This window comes from Harpia harpyja, chromosome 13 (genome assembly GCF_026419915.1).
Source record: "Harpia harpyja isolate bHarHar1 chromosome 13, bHarHar1 primary haplotype, whole genome shotgun sequence".
In the NCBI taxonomy this organism is placed as follows: domain Eukaryota; kingdom Metazoa; phylum Chordata; class Aves; order Accipitriformes; family Accipitridae; genus Harpia; species Harpia harpyja.
In genome coordinates, this window is record NC_068952.1 from 22,741,891 (window position 1) to 22,763,703 (window position 21,813).

The 21,813-nt window shown below is 42.6% G+C and overlaps 1 protein-coding gene across 1 annotated transcript in view; it reads left to right on the plus strand.

Moving 5' to 3' along the window:
* Positions 1-247: 247 nt before the first annotated feature.
* KIF6 (kinesin family member 6) overlaps positions 248-21,813 on the plus strand; it is a 192,307-nt gene continuing 170,741 nt past the window's right edge. The window contains 3 exon segments of the mRNA XM_052806418.1: positions 248-354; positions 1,228-1,337; positions 4,546-4,620. Of these exon segments, the coding sequence (XP_052662378.1) occupies positions 289-354; positions 1,228-1,337; positions 4,546-4,620 (251 nt within the window). The 5' untranslated portion in view covers positions 248-288.

Below are 21,813 nucleotides of genomic sequence, written 5' to 3' on the forward strand. Positions count from 1 at the left end.
CATGACACTTCGGCCTCAGGGAAAACAGCTGTCAGAGAATTACCATTAACGGCTAATCAGGCGGGGGTGGCAGCTGCCCCTCGCAGATGGAACCCGGTTGCTCCCTTCTCCTCCTCCAAGCCCCGCCAAAGACAGCCGAGGGCGTGAGGTGACTCGGCGGGAGCCGAACCCGCCTCACAGGGGCCGCGCGCCGCTTCCCGCCCGCCGCGGTGCGCGCTGGGTAGCGTGCCGTGGTTACCGTTGCTACGCGAGTGACGCCGCCAGCTGCCCCGCGCTCGGCGGGCAGCGATGGTGAAGGAAACCATCCGGGTGTACGCGCGGGTGAAGCCGCTGGGCAGGCAGCAGCAGGCGGGGGTAGGACGGGGAGCCAGCTGCGGTGCTGCCGGGGGGTGCAGTGGGGCGGCTGCAGCGAGCCAAAGGGCGTCCCGTGGGCCTGCGTGCTGTGGGGCCGCCTGAAGGCGGGAGGGAGCGGGCAGTGAGCGTGCCCCTCCCTCCAGAGGCCCTGCCGGTCCGGCCGGCTGGTGAGAGCTGGGGGAGTTTGTACGTGGTCGGGTGCGGAGCAGAAAGCCAGCCCTGTACTGTTCTCCGCAAGCCTTTGGAAGTTAATAAAATCACGAAGTACAGGAGTTAGACTGTAACTATTGGGGGAGGGAGTGAGGAACTTCTTTTCTGCCTAGTCGTTACAGAAAGGCTCCACAGGAAAAGCATTTGTTTTACGTTTATGCAGTTCAACACTGTTCTGAACATTGGAGGAGAACCTGTAGCTCCCAGTCTTTATAATAAAGATAATGAAAGTGTTCCTCAGAAATTGTGCATTTAGGTCTCTTAATCGTCTTCCTGTTTTAAACCAGCTCTACTCCTTCAGTTGTAGTCTTTCCTAATATACCCTTCCATTTTTTTTGGAGGGGGTTGCACTGGGGCCTGTGCTTTGTTTTTTATAACATCTCAGATATTAAAGTGGTTTAGTAAGCAAAATATGTCAAAGAGGCTATGTTTCTGTTTCAAATCTTACTGTTGTGTTTACATGGTAACAAACAGGATAATGTTAGTATGTGCTTGTTTTGTCATATAATAGCTGAAGGAGGATCTGCTCACGTATTAAGTGAAATTTGTATGAAGGTTTTCTTCAGTCAGTTACAGGTGCTAAGCTTACATGGGTGTTATACCTAAGGGCTATGCTGTTCTATTGATAAAATTAATTTGTTAATTTATATCCATGCTTATTAGATTTATTCAGTTGATGACGATGAGAAATCTCTGTCCAGTCTGGAGATTATCGTGCCGCGTGATTTAGCAGATGGGTTCGTCAATAATAAACGAGAGCACTACAAGTTCAAGTAAGTAAAAGCCTTATCTTTATATCTTCTGCCTTTAGTGATTGCTGTCACTATGTGTAGTGATACAGATCTATAGAACCACGAAAAGCCTATTCTTAAAATTAAGTTTTGGTATAGATAGGTTTATTTTTATACAACTCCCTTAACAAGAGGAATACTCCAGCATACTATGCTTGTCACCTGAACAAGTTTGATTGCATTGGATAAAGTCGTGGGGTTTTTGTCTAACCATTGCAAGTCATTAGACATTTCTAAGTCTCATCTCAAAGACTGCATCTTCATTTATCAGTTCTTCCATTTTTACAGCTTGTTTTGAGTTTTCATATGAAAATTGAATGCAGGACTGTGTGTTCTCTTGTGATCTAATGAGTTGGCATAGGCTGGCTAAAGATCTCTTGATGTAAAACACTCTGTTTAGAAACTGTGTTTCAGACATAACCAAAACCCAGTAAAGAAAACCAGAGATTGTTGAAATAAACAAAACCATGCTTGTAGAATGTAAATATTTTTTAGAAACTAAAAATAAGTACCAGCAATATCAATCAAATATTTTTATCTTTTCAACAGAAAACTTGGAGGCAACACTTTAAAATTTTGATGATGAAGAAAACTAGATTTATAACCACCTCTAATGATGATGTTGAGGTTGTCTTCTTCCAAGTTTAATAGTCTTTATTTTTATAATACAAATCAAGTAAATTTGTTGCACTATGCTGTTAAGAAAGAGAGCCCCAGATAAACATCTGCAGCTCAGACTGATGTCATTTTACATCAGCTAAGGAAATCTGTTCTGCTTGGGAAGAGAGGAGCTGCCCTCTCCAACTAGATTAATATGCAAAATTAGCTTAGGTTGCAGATGCCCAAGCCAGCTATGAATGCTGATATTTTTTTCTGACTTTATAATTAATTGAAAAGTCTCTAGAGATGGATTTTGAGAAGCACTATGCCTTATTATCCTTAAGACAATGCAAAAATAACACTATGGAGTAAGCTTTTCTTTTTCCTCCATAAAACTCACCCTTTCATGCAGTCTATCTACCCTGGTCACCTCAAACATTATTCTCCTTTGTTCTTACTCTCTTACATAAGAATCAAACACAATTGTTTGAATTACTTGACTGGTTAAGGATTAGCAGGATAGAATATGTGCATCTGTATTTTGTGTATCACATTTGGTTTTGATATTGTACACACTGCATAATCTCTGGTAGTTGTGGTGCCTTTCTATACCTGGTGTCCATAGTGCCTTTCTATATACCCTGTGAAGTTCTATGGGAGTATACAGTTCCAGATAGGAGGGACAACACAGCAGGGCACAAGCAGTCCAGGAGGTTTCTGGAATGTATGGGTGACAACTTCCTAACATATGATTAAAAAGCCGATGAGGGGAGAAGTTCTGCTGCACCTCATATTTGCAAACATGGAAGAACTGATCAGGGATATTAAACCTGGGGGTAGCCTTGGCTGCAGTGGCCATAAGATAGTGAAATTCAGGACACCGAGAGAAGGGAGCAAGGCAAAGAGTAGGATCAGAACCCTGGACTTCAAGAGAGCAGACTTTGGCCTGTTCAGGGACCTGCTTGAAAGAATTCGTGAGACACAGCCCTGGAGACAAGTCCAGGAGAGCTGGCTGATTTTCCTCCAAGATCAAGAATGGTCCATGCAGATGAACAGGAAATGACACAAAGGCAGCAGGAGGTCTGCATGGATGAGGAAGCAGCTCCTGACTAAATGTGAACATAAAAAGGAAGTGTACAAGAGGTGGGAGCAGTGTCATGTGACCCAGGAAGGCTGTCTGAGGAATGGGATCAGGAAAGCCTACATAAGTGCACAGTGAGGGGTATTGAAAATGAGCTGAGCTGTTGGGCTCAGAGGGTTGTCATCAGGGGTACAAAGCACCAGATAGTTGTGCTGCCATTCAGAAGGACCTCAAGAGGCTGGAGAAATGGGCCAATAGGAACCTCATGAAGTTCAACAAAGTGAAATGCCAAGTCCTGCTCCTGGTGAGGAATAACCAGGACAGGCTCAGGGCTGACTGAAAGCAGGTTTGCAGAAAAGGACCTGGAGTCATAGAATCATAGAATGGTTTGGGTTGGAAGGGACCTTAAAGATGATCTAGTTCCAAACCCCCTGCCCTGGTAGACAAAAAGTGGAACATGAATCAGCAATACACCATCTGCAGCAAAGGTGACCAACAGCCTCTGGACTGCATTAGGAAGAGCATTGTCAGCAGGTAAGGGAGTTGATCCTGTCCCTCTAGTCACCACCAGTGAGATCACATCTGGAGTTCTGTGTCCAGTTCTGGGCTCCAGCAAAGGGACACAAAGATGATTAAGCGGCTGGAGCGTCTGACATGTGAGGAGAGGCTGAGAGACCTGGGACTGTTTATCCTGGAGAAGAGAAGGCTCAAGGGAATCTTATCAATGTGTATAAACACCTGATGGGGAGTGGGGGAATAAAGAAGATGGAGCCAGATACTTCTCAGTGGTGCCCAGTGACAGGACAAGAGTTAATGGGCAATCAAATTGACATACAAGAAATATCAAAAAAACTTTTTTACTGTGGGGTGATCAAATACTGGAACAGGTTGCTCAGAGAGGTTGCGGAGCCTCCATGCGTTGACATACTCAAAACCTGACTGGACAGACCCCTGCTCTAGCTGACTCTCTGAGCAGGGGCACTGGAGCAGATGGCCCCTTGCAACGTCAAGTATTCTATGATTCTGTAAGACAACTGCAGATATTTTATATAGGAAGTGACAAAACTTAGATTGAATTAAATATCTCCTTGTGACTTACAGTAACTGTGCAGCAGAATGAAAGAAATAGTTATTAAAAAATGTGAGCCTGGCTGTACTGGTGAGATGCTGTATTTGGTAATAGTGTAATCTATTTATCCAGGTTTCAGTGTGGTGCCAGTTACAAACACTGATTCTCTTGATAGATTTAAAATACGTTTATTTTTTTCTAAGCCACATCATTTTATCAGAGGATTTTATTGTACAGATCTTGTCAAAGCAGCACTGTGTACAGCCTATTTATGTACAATAGCACAACAGCATGCTGTGGTTAAGACTACAGGGAAAACATTGTACTAAGTTATGTAAGCCTAATGATGTAAACATTGACTGTTAAAAACACAAACAAAATGTATGAATCAAGTAGTGTTTTAAGATTCTAAGCAATTATTATTTGCTTAATATTTTCAGATTTCAGAAAATTTTTGATCAAGAGGCAAAACAAGATGTGGTTTTTGACAGCATTGCCAAACCAGTAGCAGAATGGTACGTTGTTGATCTTGCGGGCAGTCGGGGTAACGCAGGGTCAAAAATAGCTTTCATTGTATTACTTGGAGAGCTGGTAAATATTTGTCTCACTGGTGTAAAAGTGGATTGATGTTTTAATTTTCTAAATACTGACATGTCTGAATCTAGGAGATATGCAACAATCCCCTGAGAATTTTATATATGGTAAGGTTCCATTTTTAACTCCTAAAATAGCACTGCTACTGTTTCCTTTTTTGTTGCATAGGCATAGAAATCCATGTCTAATTAGTTTTCTGTCTATAATTTAAGCTCATTTCATTGCCTTAGAAAAGTATTCCCTATATAGTTCCATGAAGGGGTAAACCTAACAAAAATCTTATTCCCCTGTTAAGTTTTCATTAAGTTAGGGACACTCATGAATTAATACCTATGAAGATATTCTCAAATATTGCCCTTGTTATTTTTTTCTTAATGTGTAAGCCAGTGATTTTGGCACTGTTTTTGTTTTTCTCCTCCATATAATAGACAAACAATGCTTATATTTTAGAGTTTGCAAAGGCAAGCATTTAAGACTGATGTAGAAGCCCTCTTCATTCATTGTGCGGATTGAATGCCACTCTGAACCGGATGGATTTTTCAATATGCCATTCTCTTTGCTCAGCTTATGCCCACATTGTTGAAGTTAGTACTGGTTCTAGTGGGGGAGAAAATCCCACACTAGAGGAAGCAGAATTTCTGCTTAATGTTTGTTTGTTGATCAAACTTACTGCTCAGAATCCAAACTTGTAGTGATTTGGGAAGTATTACTTTAGATACCAACTTCTTTCTCATTCATTGTCTGACCCATCTGTTGGTTTAAGCTATGATTCTGCAAGTCATTCTTCAGCCTATTGCACTGTCACATGTTTTGCACTGTAAGAAAACAGACATCATCAGGTGAACACTTAGTCTTCCTCAAACTGTTGCTTGGAAGTAAAAATATACCTAGCTCTTTATAATTTCATTTTCTTGATTATTTTTTTTTCTTTCTCTCTATTTTCTTCTTAAAAGTCCCACATAAAGCAGGAGGGTAATTGACAGTGAAAATGAGGAGCCAGTGAATTTGAAACTTCACTAGAATAAATTAAATATGCTTTAAAAAATTTTGTTATATTATTCTTTCACCCAAAAGGGATTTCTTTGCTTATCTGACTTTATAACATACAGCTTCAGGTTAACTCATTTACTTAACTTTAAATATTTCTGGGTTTAATGGTGACTGCAGAAAAAAATTCTTTATCTTATTTGACTGTGCTTGGAAAGAGAAGGGTTAAAAGTCTCGTTGTTAACATGCTATGGATTGAATTATCCTCAACAAAAACTCAAGAGTATCAAAGCTACCTAGCAACAGACTGACTGATTTTTTTTCCTCTGGAGTGTTTTGCTAGAATATGGAAAGGTTTTCCAGTTGAATAATACACTTATACAGTGCTCTAATAAACAGGAAGTAGAGTTGTTTTCCTTTATTTCAGTGTTGGCTGATACAAGATTTTTATACATTGATTTGCTCCATTATGTAGAATTCAGTTTTGATTTTTAGATATTTTTAAGTACATGAAAGTAGTTAAATGCTATTAAAATCAATGGTCTTTAGGCATACAATTATCTCCAAATAGCTGAGTCTTTATCTTTAATGCTAAATTCGATTTATAAAATCATTCTTAACTGAATCAAGACAATTTTGACTCTGAGTGTTATACATGTTAAAGCTTGTATTCTAATTGGTGTTTGTATTGTTACTGATAATACTGAAGGATAATTTTGCTTGTGTTTTTATAGTAGAGTAGGCAATACCTGAAGTACGTTCCTGTTTCTCATCCTCTTCCTTGATTTTTACCTTTTCTTAGGCAAAAATACGTATTTCAAAATGTCTTCATAGTCATGATGTTCCTTGGCTAATGGAGTCCTGAACTGTGCCTGAAATTTATTTTACTCTATAGTTAATGACTCAATTTTCCTTTCCATTGTGGGACAGCAAGAATTGCCATGTTACTCTGAAAGACCACAGTCTTCCATAGCAAAATGTTCTTCATTATTTGTTTCTTTTTAAGTCAACATTCTCTTGCATTCATTTCTATTGTTGGTGTCACTTTACTAAGGGAACAGTTTCTGTCTGTGTATTGCCAGGGAAAAGAAAGTAGCAGGAAAGTATCAATGAAATAGTAAGATTTTGAGGCTCTTTGCCATGCATACTTACAGTCATGAGAAAATTCAGTTAGACTTGAATGCTCAGAAAAAAAACCTTGGGCATTGTTTAAGCTAAAAACAACAATGCAATGTTAAGGATTCTAAAATCTTTCTAGTTAGTTCTTGGATGGATGGAAATTGGATGCAACTTTCTTTTTTCCTTTTTTTCTTTTTTCTTTTTAAGTGTGCTTTCTTTGATGTTGGGCCACTACTTTTCTCTGTTTAAGTCCAGTTACATTGTCATCTTGCCTGTGGTTTCAGAGGCACCAGACATTCATTTAATTTGCTTCTTCAGTCAAAAGTGCCAGCCTCTGCAAACCATTTTAAGTATGTGATTTGCTTGATTTTTTTTTTATAATTTTTTTTAATGCTTGAGTCATCTCTTACTAGGTTTCTTTTTATTATTTGGTTGTGCTTTCCTCTTTTCATTTTAAATATATATTCTTGATATTTTTTTGTGCAGAGCCAACTTGATCTTTAAGAAGCAGCACTAACTCTATCAAAAATAGAGAAAATAAGTAACATCCTTCTTTTACAGTTTGCTAACAATTAAGCATTGCTTTAGTCTAACAACAGAACAAGGTTACTCTTATAATGCTTCAAATATTAGTGTTATGATGATGAATGCAATCAGAAATTAAGTAGAAAATCTTAATGCTTTGGATTAGTTTTGTTTTCAGTTCTAATACGGCCAATGTTTTGTGTTGATTTATTAAAAAATAACATTGAAAATATTTTCTCTTCAGATGTAGCAAATAAGAAAAAGCTTAGCTGTTTATAAACCTAATGGCAATCACCTATGGTTTTTTGAAAGGTCTGATAGCCTCCAGGATAATATTCCCATTGCCACAGATTCTAGTTTCTTCTTGTATGCTGTGTTTATCCTAAGAATTAGCATCTGTAATATACAAACTACTTCTCTTTACTCTTTTCTGGTTTTCTTCTGCTGCTAATTCTGACAGAAAATGTAGTCAAAATATTTGTATGAACAATTATCCATTCTGACCTGGATGTATTTGTGGCACAGTGTGGGAAGTAGTGGATTGGCTCACCTGCAGGTAACCTTGCATCACAGCTGTATTATTGCTAATGTGGGTGATTTAGGTACAAAAGACCTGTAGAATCTGTATATAGTAAAAGGACACTTTTTTGGGGATGTCAGCTTGAAACAAATGTAGCTTAGAATTTCCCCTAAATTGAGAAATTGGAGCAGTAATGCTAGCATTTCTTCCTGAAAGTGAGTAAAATTATGAGGCAATAAAAAGTGAAAAGCTTCATTAATGTTTTATCTCAAAGGACTATTAGTTGCTCATGTTTATTTTGACTTATTGCACAGTTTAGAATTGTTCAAGAAGGCTGCTTATTATAGGCTACAGTTTGATAGCTTTGATTCAGAGTATCTTTGTGTTACATCTTCTGCAGTGCTTATGGTGGAATTCTAAATACATTTAGAGATTTTAGTTAAAATAAGAAATTGTATTACACCTTATTTCTTTTTTAGGAAAGACCTTTTGAAATTTCTCAGAAAACTTGCTTGCACTAAGCTCTCAAAAACAGTTACATGCACGTTTGGAAATTGGTAGTGTTTTTGAAAGATGAGGCATTACCAAATTAGATTTCCTCCATAAATCTGTCAAAGGCATAAAGAAAAAATGTCATACTGAGATACTTTGTTTATTTTAATTAAAAGAAACTTTAATCTGAGCTCCAAGTGATAGACGATACCTAAATACTGAGTCTCTGTAAAGACAAATCCTCTATGAAAACTTGTTTTCCAGGTCCTGGAAATGAAGTTCTTCCTTCTTTTTATCTTAAATATCATGTCTGGGGGCTGGTTTTGCCAGGACTGTATTGATTTTTTTTTTTTTTTAAATAAAATAACTATGAATTGAGGTTTTCTGAGATAGAAAGAAGGAAAGTGAGGGACATTGGTAAAATATTTCAGGTCAGCAAGAACTGAGATAAGGAGAGGGCTGACAGTATCCCAAGATCAAAGATATTGGTGTTTTTTGCTTTTTTCATTAGTCTAGCATTTTAATAGTTATTGAATATTTTTTCCAACCACATGCCTTTATCTTACCAGTCATTTAAAATGAAGATGTCAGAACTCAAGTTAAAATAATAATATGAAGCTGAAATAAACTAACAAAATCAAATTAATTCATTTTTAAAGCTGAAATTTGTTTCGTGTTCCCAGGTTTTTCTCTTATCTGCATATAAACACTCACAGAATTTAGTCCTTAATTAATAAGGCCTTTTTTTAATTTAAACATTTATACATGTTTTATTTGTTCATATTATAAACTTAGTAAAAACCTTTCACTTTAGAATTTTTCATTTTAAAACAAAACAATAATACAAATTACAGATTACTTAAGTGATCTTTTTAATCCTTTTGAAGACTGAGAAGTATGTCTTGCAATAGGAATTAAGTGTCAGAGCAAGCAAATCTTTTTGCTTAGACTTCATACTCATCGTTGCTGTGATGGCTTTTGGTGTTCTGGATAGGCTTCACTTACCAATTGCTGAGACAAGATTTCCACATTGTCTGTTGTCGTGTCCCAAAGTTGGAGTGACTCAGGTTCGTGGATTTCCTTTGTCAAAATTAAGGTGAAACGACACCAGGGGAGTTCAAACAACAATCAACATTTATTCAACCTAGCTAACGTTGCCCAAGTACAAGTGAACTTATCAATATGAACCTTGCAACATGTCATTAAGCCTCTGTTTGAAAAGAGAAGGGGGGTGTAGAAAAAGAAATGGAAAAAGGAACATGAAATTTATCAGAAGGAGAGCCCTCCTGTTGAGTCACGAGGTTCAGAGCAGACCTCCTTGCTTTCTGGACTCCTTCTCAAAGAGGAGCCCAGGGGCGGCTAGATCCACTCCTAGTCTCAGACTTGGTCAACGGTTTATGTTTAAAAGGATGAGGTGTAGGGACTGTGGAAAAGAGAGAAGGAAAAGAGGGAGAGAGAGAAAGAAAGAAAGAGAGAAGAAAAGGGTTTCAGCAGTCCTGGGTCCAGTGTTGGTCCAGCCAGTGTAGAGATCCAGTTCCGGAGGGCGCGCACTGAGAACTCATTCTCCCTTCTTTTATAGTGTGTTAGTCGACAGTCTCGACATGCGCAGTTCCCATTCCCAGGGTTCTCTGGAATCGGTCGGTGAGCTTTGCAGCGGCAGGGTTCATTGCGGAGTTGCCTCTCTTTTTCTGCTGGCATGACCGCTTAAGATAGAAGCACAGTCCCATCCTCCGTGGGGCCTCCTCCTCCAGGCGTATATGCTGTGCTCCTTCTCCTGGTCACTTAAGATAAGGAATTGCGGCTTTGGAGAAGTGCAGTCCCACCCTCCGGGAGGCCCTCTCCTCCGGCCACATTGTCCTGTTCACAAAGCTCCAGTTTTTACAGAGGCCGTTTTCTCCACCAAAGTTCTTTAGCAAATGTTTGAGACATTGAGTATAATTTGTCAGACCATCACACCACCCCGTGGCTCAAACAGTCGCTGGACTTTGATTCTCGTTCATATCATCTTCGTCTGTGGTGATTTTAATATAGCGGACAGTAGGAGAAGAGAGAGAGACAGCTGAGGATAGCAAGTGGCTAATCATACATCTTACTATGGCAAAGCCTGCTATTAAACATATAAATCCAATTAATATTATAAGTCCAATATTTACAAGCCATTTTCCCCATCCCGTCAGTCCCAAGGATCCCAAAATGGAATGTAGCCATGAGTTTGGACTCCAGCCATCAAACCAGTCAGCTGGTTGCATTGTGTGGAAGAGTTCCCCTGTCTGGTTGGCAATCTCCTTCATCTTTGCCCGGGCTTCTTCAATTGAGGTCGTGGCATTATGAATGGTAATACAACATTCAGATTCAGTCAAGTTTAACATACCACACACAGCTTGTTCTTTTAACAATAACATATCTAAGGCTAAACAATTCTGTAATGCCATTTTTGATACTTGTTGCACTTGCAGATTTAGTTCCCCAAAGGCATATCGAGTTCCAATTACTTAATACATGTACTTGCCAAGTTAGGTTTTCTAGCACCCATTGGTGCCAAACAATATACCCAGATGGTGCAAAGAATGCTTCTAGCTCTAACGATACCTTCTGTCCCCAGGTATAATAATCGGGTTTTAGAATGCTTTGAATCCACTTCTGGGTGCTGCTTGGGTCATCAAGTTCTCATATTTTCCTGTGAATAGGTGGTGTGGTATATTCAAAGATTCGCCTGGGACACATAGTAGGAATTCCCAAACCACACCACAATCCAGCCTGTTTGATAACATTCAAGTGCGAGTACATTTTCCCATCTGAGCACCCCCAGATGGTCCCCTTAGGGGCGGCATACAAAGCGTTTTGACAAGTAGCTGCATCTCCCCGGGGTATTTGATTATCCTCCCCCACCTTATGTCTTGGGAAGTGGTTAATGGGAATTCCACGTTTTAGCCAGATATTAACATTATTGGTGATCTGATTACATTGGTTATCTTGGTTTCGGTATCCAAAATTAGGATATCCCCAACAGGTGCACATATCTCGAATTAAGGTTCTAGCTTCCAAACTGGTCCACATTTCGATGGGGTTGCCAGCACCTGTGGTACAATCTATAATGTAGGTACAGTTTAACAAATGGATATCATTGGGGTTGGGCATGCCCACGAATTCTTTCTTTAATAAGTGAGGAGGTTGGGTTTTTAACATGTTTTTCACTGACCATCCCCAAGCAGTGTGGACGTTATTCATTAAAAGATATCATCCCTTCCTGTCAGGTATGTGAACACACCAAGCTGAATCCCATCTTACATTATATTGTAATTCAAAAGGGGTAATTTCTGGGGAAGCAGGCCAAAAGGGCACTAGATTACAAGATATATTGTGATAGGAAGGGCAACCTGTTATTCTCCACCAGGATGGAGAAGGTGGGAATCATCTGGAATAGGCTTCCTTGAATCCTGGAGGACACGACGGGCTATGACTAATGCCAATTTTGCAACTGACCTCCAGTCTCCATCGCTTACAAGTTTTGTTTATTAAGTCAGGCCACCCCATGTTCTGAGGGATCTCATAGAAGGCTGCTTCCTCTCGCTGTTGCCAAAATCCGGAATAAAACTACTTAACAGCAATGAGAATTTAAGAAGCAGGCACTCCTTTATTGCAGCGCTGGGCACACGGGGGATCGCTCCACCTATCGTGTGCACCTGTCTGGTTTAACTATGCAGGTTAAATGCACATCTGTTATACATATTCACTAGGTTTCCGAAAAATGTTATACATAATCATTAGTTTTCCGGGAAACTATTAACATATGTAAATGTCCTTTACGCAGGCGCATTGAAGGTCTCTGGTGGTCTTCAGAAGCCCTCTGGTGGTCTTCCATAGTCTTCCTCACTTGTCTGCTTCTTGACCTCTCTTAGGTGATTCTGCGCAGTACGATTCTCACCATCATCTATATTAGTTTACATAAAAATGCATACTATGTCTATTCTTAAATTTAACCTTTCTAATAATTGGTCCTTCAGTCACACCATCTTATTAATATTCTTATGTTAAAACAATCATTGGTTAATCTCACTTAACTCTGCTGATTGGAATCCTCGATAATTAGATCGAGGTGGGAAGGGTAAGGGGTTTCCAGGCAGCAAACTGGTGTCCATAACGGTTTCCCTAGTTTCCTAAAACAAAACACTACAAACCAACAAATCTTTGTCAAAGTTTCTGTGGTTAACTGATTTTAGACAATACTTGAATTCTTATAGTCACACATAGTACATTTTCTAAAGTTCCTAAGTTCCTATGACTACATTTCAAACTTAACACTCCCATACCTATGCTTCACAATTTTCTACTTCTTAATCGAACCAAACTCTTTTATATAATTAGATTTTAATTTCTTTATCAAAATATTTTCAACATTGCCACCATCTGCCAGAAGAGGTATAATCACTTCAATATTGATACTCAAACGGAGCATCTACTAACCCTATAATGCCATTGCTCATATTATATTTTCCAATATTGAGCCTCATGGGTATCAAACCGAATCTAATCCCCTACTTGGCAGAAGTAGGAATCTGAATACAGATCCCCTGATCCGTTCCATTCCAGACATGTATGAATCCTTGTATCACTTCCCAAGCTAAATTGGAGGTCCTTTCTCCTTGTCCAGATGCACCAAAGGTAAGAAAGGCAAGGAGGAAGGAGTTCCAAACCATCTTTCCCTGTTGTACCATAAAAATATCACAAAGAAAATCAAACAAACAATACAGATAATGGCCCACTCATCAAGTGAAAACATAAGTCCTGCCGTGGGCTTCTGATAACCTGCAAAATATATACAAAAATAAACAATGATTAGAGGGATGGGATTTGGAGGAGATGTCAAGCAGTGCTGCTAGTGGTTGGGATCCATCCGAGAGGCTGAGGTGCACCCTCCAAGGTGCTCATGCAGCTTCTGTAAAGCAACCTCATACAGGCCATGTGCAGGATGTGTTACTTATTATAGATGCATACAAACTAGCCTTAAATTTCAAGCTCTCTTGTTGCGGACACATATTTAGCTAACGGTCGCAAAAGCATTCCAGACGCCTTTAGAAGGCCTTGAACAGAATAAACAAGAAGGCAAAAAATAGAAAGATGCCAATTAGAAGAACACAGGTGCACATTCCAAGATAAAGGGAACTTGGCACGAAGAACCTCAATTCGGCAGTTTATCTTAACCAATTAGGCTGAGACAAGTTTCGCATGTTTTAGGTAGTATAACCAATTGTGTCCTATGTTTAGGCACGTGTACAGAGTTAGTATAACCAATTGTGTCCTATGTTTATGCGCGTGGACAGAGATAGTATAACCAATTATATTTTAGCTTTTGGCGCGTGGACAGCTGATGTTTAGCTTGACAAGGTATATAAGCACGCTATTTGGGCAATAAAGGGAGAACAACTTTAACCGTATCGGTGTCCGGTTGTTACTCGGCTCACGTCTCCAGATGGTTCCTTGCTACACTCTCTTGTCTGGAATTGCTCTGATTAAAGCATCCGTAGGTCAGCAGAATGTGTTCATTGTGCGTAAAAAGGCTAGTAAGTTTATAGCGACCTCTTGCTCTTGCGTGGCATAGGTGTCGCTGCAAGGACTCCAACGCGGTCTGCTGCCAAGCTCCCTATGTCCTCCCCCCAACTCAGGAATCCTGAGAAGTCAACATAGCATCACTAGTCAGAAATACAAAAGTAACAAAAACATAAGCAAGCAACCAAGCAGCTATAGTCTTAGTACTATAGCAGAGGGTTGGAGTTATATTGTGCATCTTAACTGATATGCTTGTTAGAATCCAGCTAGCGGGATACAGAAGAAACATATTCCCATCAGCCATTTAACATCAGAACAACTTTAATTCAGGACATAAAGGCCCACTTAGAAGGACGGGACAATCCATCGGGTATTGATACGATGTTCCTTCCCACGGGCATCTGTGGCCACCCAGGAATAAAGGTTAAGGGGCATCTTTAGGGTTAGGGGCACTTGCCCCACAGTAGGCAGTTCCACTAATACTGGTTGTCCAGCATAGTGGAGCAAGCGTACAGGGTCTTTGCCACCTTTTGTCCCTGGAACAATAGAATGAGGTGTGGGACAGTACGCTAGGAGTCGGGGGCAGCCATTTGCCCCCACCGGCTATTGATTCGGTATACTGCTTCCAGTACTTGCGAGGCCCACCCTGGGTCATGGGGCCTCAGAGCTCGTTTTAGAAGTCCGTTAGTTCTCTCCACAATACCATTAGCTTGAGGGTAGTAAGGGGTGTGAAAAACCCACTGGATTTCCTCACCCTTAGCCCATTCTTGCACTACTCCAGCAGTGAAATGGCTCCCATTATCAGATTGAATTGATTGAGGCTTGGGTAAGCAGCTAAACCATACTTTAAGACTTTTCACTGTATTTTCTCCTGTTGTTCTGGATACAGCTTCAGCTTGTGTTAGTCCTGATACTATCTCAACTCCTAGTAACACATATCATTTTCCCTCTGATACCCGAAAGGGGCCAATATAGTCAATTTGCCACGTTTCCCATGAACCTTTGTTTGTCCTTAAATGTAGGGGTTGCTCTTTTAAAGGGTTATATTTTTCCAAACGAACTCGACATTGATCACATGCAGAAATAACAGTGTTCCGTAATTCTCGTGTAACTGCCTGTTGTGGTTTAACCCCAGCCAGCAACTAAACACCACGCAGCCGCTCACTCACTCCCCCCCACCCAGTGGGATGGGGGAGAAAATCGGGAAAAGAAGCAAAACCCGTGGGTTGAGAGAAGAACGGTTTAATAGAACAGAAAAGAAGAAACTAATAATGATAATGATAACACTAATAAAATGACAACAGCAATAATGAAAGGATTGGAATGTACAAATGATGCGCAGTGCAATTGCTCACCACCCGCCGACCGACACCCAGCCAGTCCCCGAGCGGCGAATCCCTGCCCCCCCCACTTCCCCGTTCCTATACTGGATGGGACGTCACATGGTATGGAATACACCGTTGGCCAGTTTGGGTCAGGTGCCCTGGCTGTGTCCTGTGCCAACTTCTTGTGCCCCTCCAGCTTTCTCACTGGCTGGGCATGAGAAGCTGAAAAATCCTTGACATTAGTCTAAACACTACTGAGCAACAACTGAAAACATCAGTGTTATCAACATTCTTTGCTCTGAACTCAAAACATAGCACTGTACCAGCTACTAGGAAGACAATTAACTCTATCCCAGCTGAAACCAGGACACTGCCCAACCTCTACTAATAGCCTCTTTGTACAGGTCTTTACTCCCTGAATGGCCACGCTTCATGTGCAGCCACTCCAGAAGGTGTTCCCATTTCTCTGCTTCACCATCAATGGCAAGACTGGCTAGACATGTTAAGGAATCTACTTGGTTATTGAGGAGGTGAGCTGGGTTATCTCCTGCCTGGTGTGCAGCAACCCAGCCTACCAAGAAAGATCTCTGCTTGGTGATATTCAGTATTTCTTCCCATTTGTCTCGTTGCCACACTGGCATTTGGTTTACTTCCCATTGGTTTTGTTCCCAAAACAGTAACCATTCAGTGCATCCTTTAAACACTGCATAGGAGTCAGTATAAATGTATACTGGTTCTGTTGTCTCAGCTTCCTTAACGACTACGCTCCACACAGCAACTAACTCCCCAACTTGGGTGCTACCCTCTCCCTCAGTTATCATATGCTCCCGTGAATCAATATGTAATGCTACTGCTCGATACTTCCACATCTATCCTTCCCTTTTTGTGGAAGCATCAGTGAACCACACGTTTGTTAAATGGGATGTAAAATGAGGAGCCACTTTGATGTACGATGGAGGGGGTTCTGTATCTGGGTGATCAGGAGGGGGTTCTGTATCTGGGTGATCAGGAGGGGGGTCCTGTATTTGGAGCATTTGGGGTATTCCTTCCTCTGTCTAGTGTGACAGTAGTGGTCTAACTGGGCATACCACTTCCTTACTGTTTCTCGTTGAGCTACCCCTACAGGGGGAGGAGTTCCAGCCAATATTGGTTTCAGGATCTTAAAGGGTCCTCGTAAGATGATGGGCTGCTGTCGTATAATTCTCTCGGCTTCCTGTAAGGCTAGGTTGACCACAAAGAGTCCTTTCTCCCAGACTGAATACGGTTTTTCAGCATCCTTAAAGCTAAGCGAGAAAAACCCTATAGGATGAGTAGGACCTTCAGGTCCACTCTGCCACATATGTACAAATAACCCATGAACTGCAAAACCCCATTCTATGTGGAGTGGGTCTGTTGGATGTATCGGCCCTAGGTCCTGGTAAATCCCTGCTTCAAAAATTAATAATTTCAGAGCCTCTTCATGGACAGGTGTCCAGTCCCAAGCAGTTCTTTTGCGGGTTAAATCATATAAAAGGCGAGCTATGATAAAAAAGTCGGGGATGTGTTTTCTCCAAAACACTAGCAAGCCTAGGGCATGCTGCAATTCTTTCTTATTTTCAGGCATTTTTACTTGTTCGAGGGTGAACAAGGTTTCAGGAGGTATATACACAGTCCCTCCTTTCCACCTGTCGTGGCTTCAGCCCAGCCGGTAACGAAGGACCACGTAGCCGCTCGCTCACTCCTCCCGCCCCCTTCCGGTGGGATAGGGAGGAGACGGAGGAGAGAAAAGAAAAAAAAAAACAAAACGGAACCTCGAGAGTTGAGATAAGGGCAGTTTACTGGGACAACACAAAAAAAAGAGAAGTTACAACAACAACAAAAACGGTACTAATGAAAGAATATACAAAAAGAGTGATGCACAGTGCAACTGCTCAGCACCCGGAACCCGACACTCCGCCGCTTCCCCCACCGAAAGTCGAGAGAACTCCCCCCAGCCCGCTCCCCATTTATATATACTGAGCATGATGTCACATGGTATGGAATAGCTCCTTGGCTAGTTCAGGTCAGCTGCCCCAGCTATGCCCCCCCACCTCCCAGGTTCCTGTAAAAATTAACTCTATCCCAGCTGAACCCAGGACATTATCCGCCCCTTATTCTATACCATCTACATCATGCCCAGATCTTACATTTTCCAATCAACCACTACCACTTTCCTTGTCTTATATATATGTATATGGACACCCCCCCACACACACACGCAAATAGTATTCACTTAGTCGATGGGCTGTCCCTCTAATGTGTCCATCAATTTTATTTAGTCCATGACTTTGGGGCTCCCTCTGTTGTATGCTGCCTCTGGAACTTGCGGCTGGTACATTTGGTGCAACCCACACCCTTGGTCTGCAGGTCGAAGATGTTGATCTTGAGGAGATTGCTGGGTGCCAGTTCAAGTTCTATCACTGTTGTACTTGGCTCAGTTTCAAAGTCCATCCTTCGGTCATTTGGGTAATTCTTACAGTAATACCCTTGATATGGCATATAGACACTATAGATACAATGACATACATTGGCAGGTTATTTAGCAGTTAAATATCATACAGCCTAATTCACTGGCTATTCTCTCCCCAAACCAAATCTCCCTGAGGTACACATCAAACTTCCCCATCCTTCTGCATCACCCACCAGGTGTACCCAGGTCCTTGAGCAAAAACAATCCGTTGGATGGGTTTGTCTCTGCTTGAGGGAGGACTAACCCAGACTGTCTTTCCTAACATACTCCTCATGTGTACTACAGGGACTTTATCTCCTTCTACAGTATGTGGAAGTCTTGGTTGGGCGGGGCCAGCCCAATTGGCAGATCCTCTAGTATTAACTAACCAGGTGGCTTTTGTTAAATGTGTATCCCAATGTTTGAAAGTTCCACCCCACATTGCTCTCAATGTAGTTTTCAGCAGTCCATTGTATCGTTCGATTTTTCCGGAGGCTGGTGTGTGATAAGGGATGTGATATACCCACTCAATGCCATGCTCTTTGGCCCAGGTGTCTATGAGGTTGTTTCGGAAGTGAGTCCCGTTGTCCAACTCGATTCTTTCTGGGGTGCCGTGTTGCCATAAAACTTTCTCTTCGAGGCCTAGGATAGTGTTCTGGGCAGTGGTCTGGGCAGTGGCGTGGGACACAGAATATGTTTCCAGCCATCCAGTGGTTGCTTTCACCATTGTAAGCACATGGCACTTGCCTTGGCGGGTTCGTGGGATTGTGATATAGTCAATCTGCCAGGCCTCCCCCTGTTTATATTTCAGCCATCGCCCTCCATGCGGCAGGGGTTTTAGCTGCTTGGCTTGTTTAATTGCAGCACATGTTTCACATTCATGGATAACCTGTGCAATAGCGTCCATGGTCAAGTCCCCCCTCGATCACGAGCCCATCTATATGTTGCATCTCTTCCCTGATGGCCTGAGGTATCATGGGCCCACTGAGCCATAAATAGCTTACCCCTATGTTGCCAGTCCAGGTCCACCTGAGACACTTCAATCTTGGCGGCCTGATCTGCCTGCTGGTTGTTTTGATGTTCTTCAGTGGCCCGACTCTTGGGTTCATGAGCATCTACGTGACGTACTTTTACCACTAGCTTCTCTATCCGAACAGCAATATCTTGCCACAGTACGGCAGCCCAGATGGGTTTACCTCTGCGCTGCCAGTTGCTCTTCTTCCATTGCTGTAGCCACCCCCATAGGGCATTTGCCACCATCCATGAGTCAGTATAGAGATAGAGCACTGGCCACTTCTCTCTTTCAGCAATGTCTAACGCTAGCTGGATGGCTTTCACCTCTGCAAACTGACTCGATTCACCTTCTCCTTCAGCAGTTTCTGCGACTTGTCGTGTAGGACTCCATACAGCAGCCTTCCACCTCCAATGTTTTCCCACAATGCGACAGGACCCATCAGTGAACAGGGCATATTGCCTCTCATTTTCTGGCAGTTTATTATACAGCGGGGCCTCTTCAGCCCGTGTCGCCTCCTCCTCCGGCGACATTCCACAATCTTTGCCTTCTGGCCAGTCCATAATCACTTCCACAATTCCTGGGCGACTGGGGTTTCCTATGCGAGCTCGTTCTGTGATCAGTGCGGCCCACTTACTCCACGTGGCATCAGTTGCATGATGTGTAGAAGAGACCCTCCGTTTGAACATCCAGCCCAGCACTGGCAGTAGGGGTGCTAAGAGGAGCTGTGTTTCGGTACCAACCACTTCTGAGGCAGCTCGAACTCCTTCATGTGCTGCCAATATCTCTTTTTCAGTTGGAGTATAGCGAGCCTCGGATCCTCTGTATCCCCGACTCCAAAACCCCAAGGGTCGGCCTCGGGTCCCCCCAGGTGCTTTGTGCCAGAGGCTCCAGGTAGGGCCATTCTCCCCAGCTGCAGTGTAGAGCACATTTTTAACATCTTGTCCTGCCCGGACTGGCCCAAGGGCTACTGCATGAACAATCTCCCACTTAATTTGTTCAAAGGCTTGTCGTTGCTCAGGCCCCCATTTAAAATCATTCTTCTTCCGGGTAACTTGGTAGAGAGGACTTACAATTTGACTGTAATTTGGAATATGCATTCTCCAAAAGCCCACAACACCTAAGAAAGCCTGTGTTTCCTTTTTATTAGTCGGCGGGGATATAGCTGCTATTTTGTTGATCACATCCATAGGGATCTGACAACGCCTGTCTTGCCATTTTACTCCTAAGAACTGGATCTCCTGTGCAGGTCCCTTGACCCTACTTTCTTTCATGGCAAAACCAGCCTTCAAAAGGATTTGGATTATTTTCTTCCCCTTCTCAAAAACTTCTTCTGTCGTGTTGCCCCATACAATGATGTCATCAATGTACTGCAGGTGCTCTGGAGCTTCACTTTTTTCCAGTGCAGCCTGGATCAGTCCATGGCAAATAGTGGGCCTGTGTTTCCAACCCCTGGGGCAGTTGATTCCAGGTGTACTGGACGCCCCTCCAAGTGAAAGCAAACTGTGGCCTGCACTCTGCTGCCAAAGGAATGGAGAAAAATGCATTAGCAATGTCAATTGTGGCATACCACTTAGCTGCCTTTGATTCCAGTTCATATTGAAGTTCTAACGTATCTGGCAGAGCAGCACTCAGCAGTGGCGTGACTTCATTCAGCCCACGATAATCTACTGTTAGTCTCCATTCCCCATTAGATTTCCACACGGGCCATATGGGACTATTAAAGGGTGAGTGAGTCTTGCTGATCACTCCTTGGCTCTCCAATTGGCAAAGCAGCTTATGGATGGGGATCAGGGAGTCTCAGTTGGTGTGATATTGCCACTGGTGCACCGTCGTGGTAGCAGTTGGCACCTGTTGTTCTTCAACCTTCAGCAACCCCACAGCCAAAGGGTCTTGAGAGAGACCAGGCAGGGTAGACAGCTGTTCAATCTCCTCCGTCTCCAGTGCAGCTATACCAAAGGCCCAACGGTACCCTTTGGGGTCCTTGAAATACCCCCTCCTGAGATAATCTATACCAAGGATGCACGGGGCCTCTGGGCCAGTTGCAATGGGGTGTTTATGCCACTCATTCCCGGTTAGACTCATTTCAGCTTCCAATACGGTTGGCTCTTGGGATCCCCCTGTCACACCAGAGATACAGATGGGTTCTGCCCCTTTATAACTTGATGGCATTAGGGTGCATTGTGCACCAGTGTCTACTAGAGCCTTATATTCCTGTGGGTCTGGTGTGCCAGGCCATCGAATCCACACTGTCCAGTAGACTCGGTTGTCCCTCTCCTCCACCTGGCTGGAGGCAGGGCCCCTCTAATCCTGGTTAGAATATCCGTTACTCACTTTTCGCACATGTGAATCGGAAGTCCCTTCAAGAGGATCAGAAATGAGATCAGCCCTTCTACCGCATCTGGGGGACTGCTCACGGGAAACTGGAGCAGCAGCTTTCCAAGAAGAATCCTCTTTTCTGATTGCTTTTTCTCGCAACTCCCGTACCCATGCATCCAGGACTGAGGTAGGTTTTCCATCCCACTTCCTCATGTCCTCTCCCTGGTCATGCAGTTAAAACCACAGGTTAGCCCGTCATGTGTACTTTCTTTCTCGTCTCTCTTGGGCAGAGGAATGCTTACTCCCAATAGCTGCGATGCGGGCCTGTACAGGTGGGGAGGAGGACATACCACTTTGAATTGCTGGAACTCTTGGGACGATTCCTCTACAGCTGAGACACAGGCCCATAGGGAGGAAGAGAGACTTCCTTCATATTGCCGGAGTTGGACAGCCAATTCATCCACCGTTTGTCCATTGCCTTCTTTCCAGGACATTACTGCCAATGAGTTGGCATAGGTTGGTGGTGCACTTTGTAGAAACTTCCGCTACATCGGTTGTGTGCATTGGACTTCATCTGGATCTGTGGGTGACTGCGCATTTTCTGGATCATTATAAATCACCTCCAGCATGGCTAATTCCCTCAGGTACTGGATACCTCTCTCCATGGTGGTCCACTTGCCTTGGTGACATGTAACTTCATCCTTGAAGGGGTATCTTTCCTATACACCTAACAGAAGTTGCCTCCAGAGGCTGAGGACTTGTGTTTTTCTCCCAATCGCCTTGTCGATGTCCCTTTCCCTA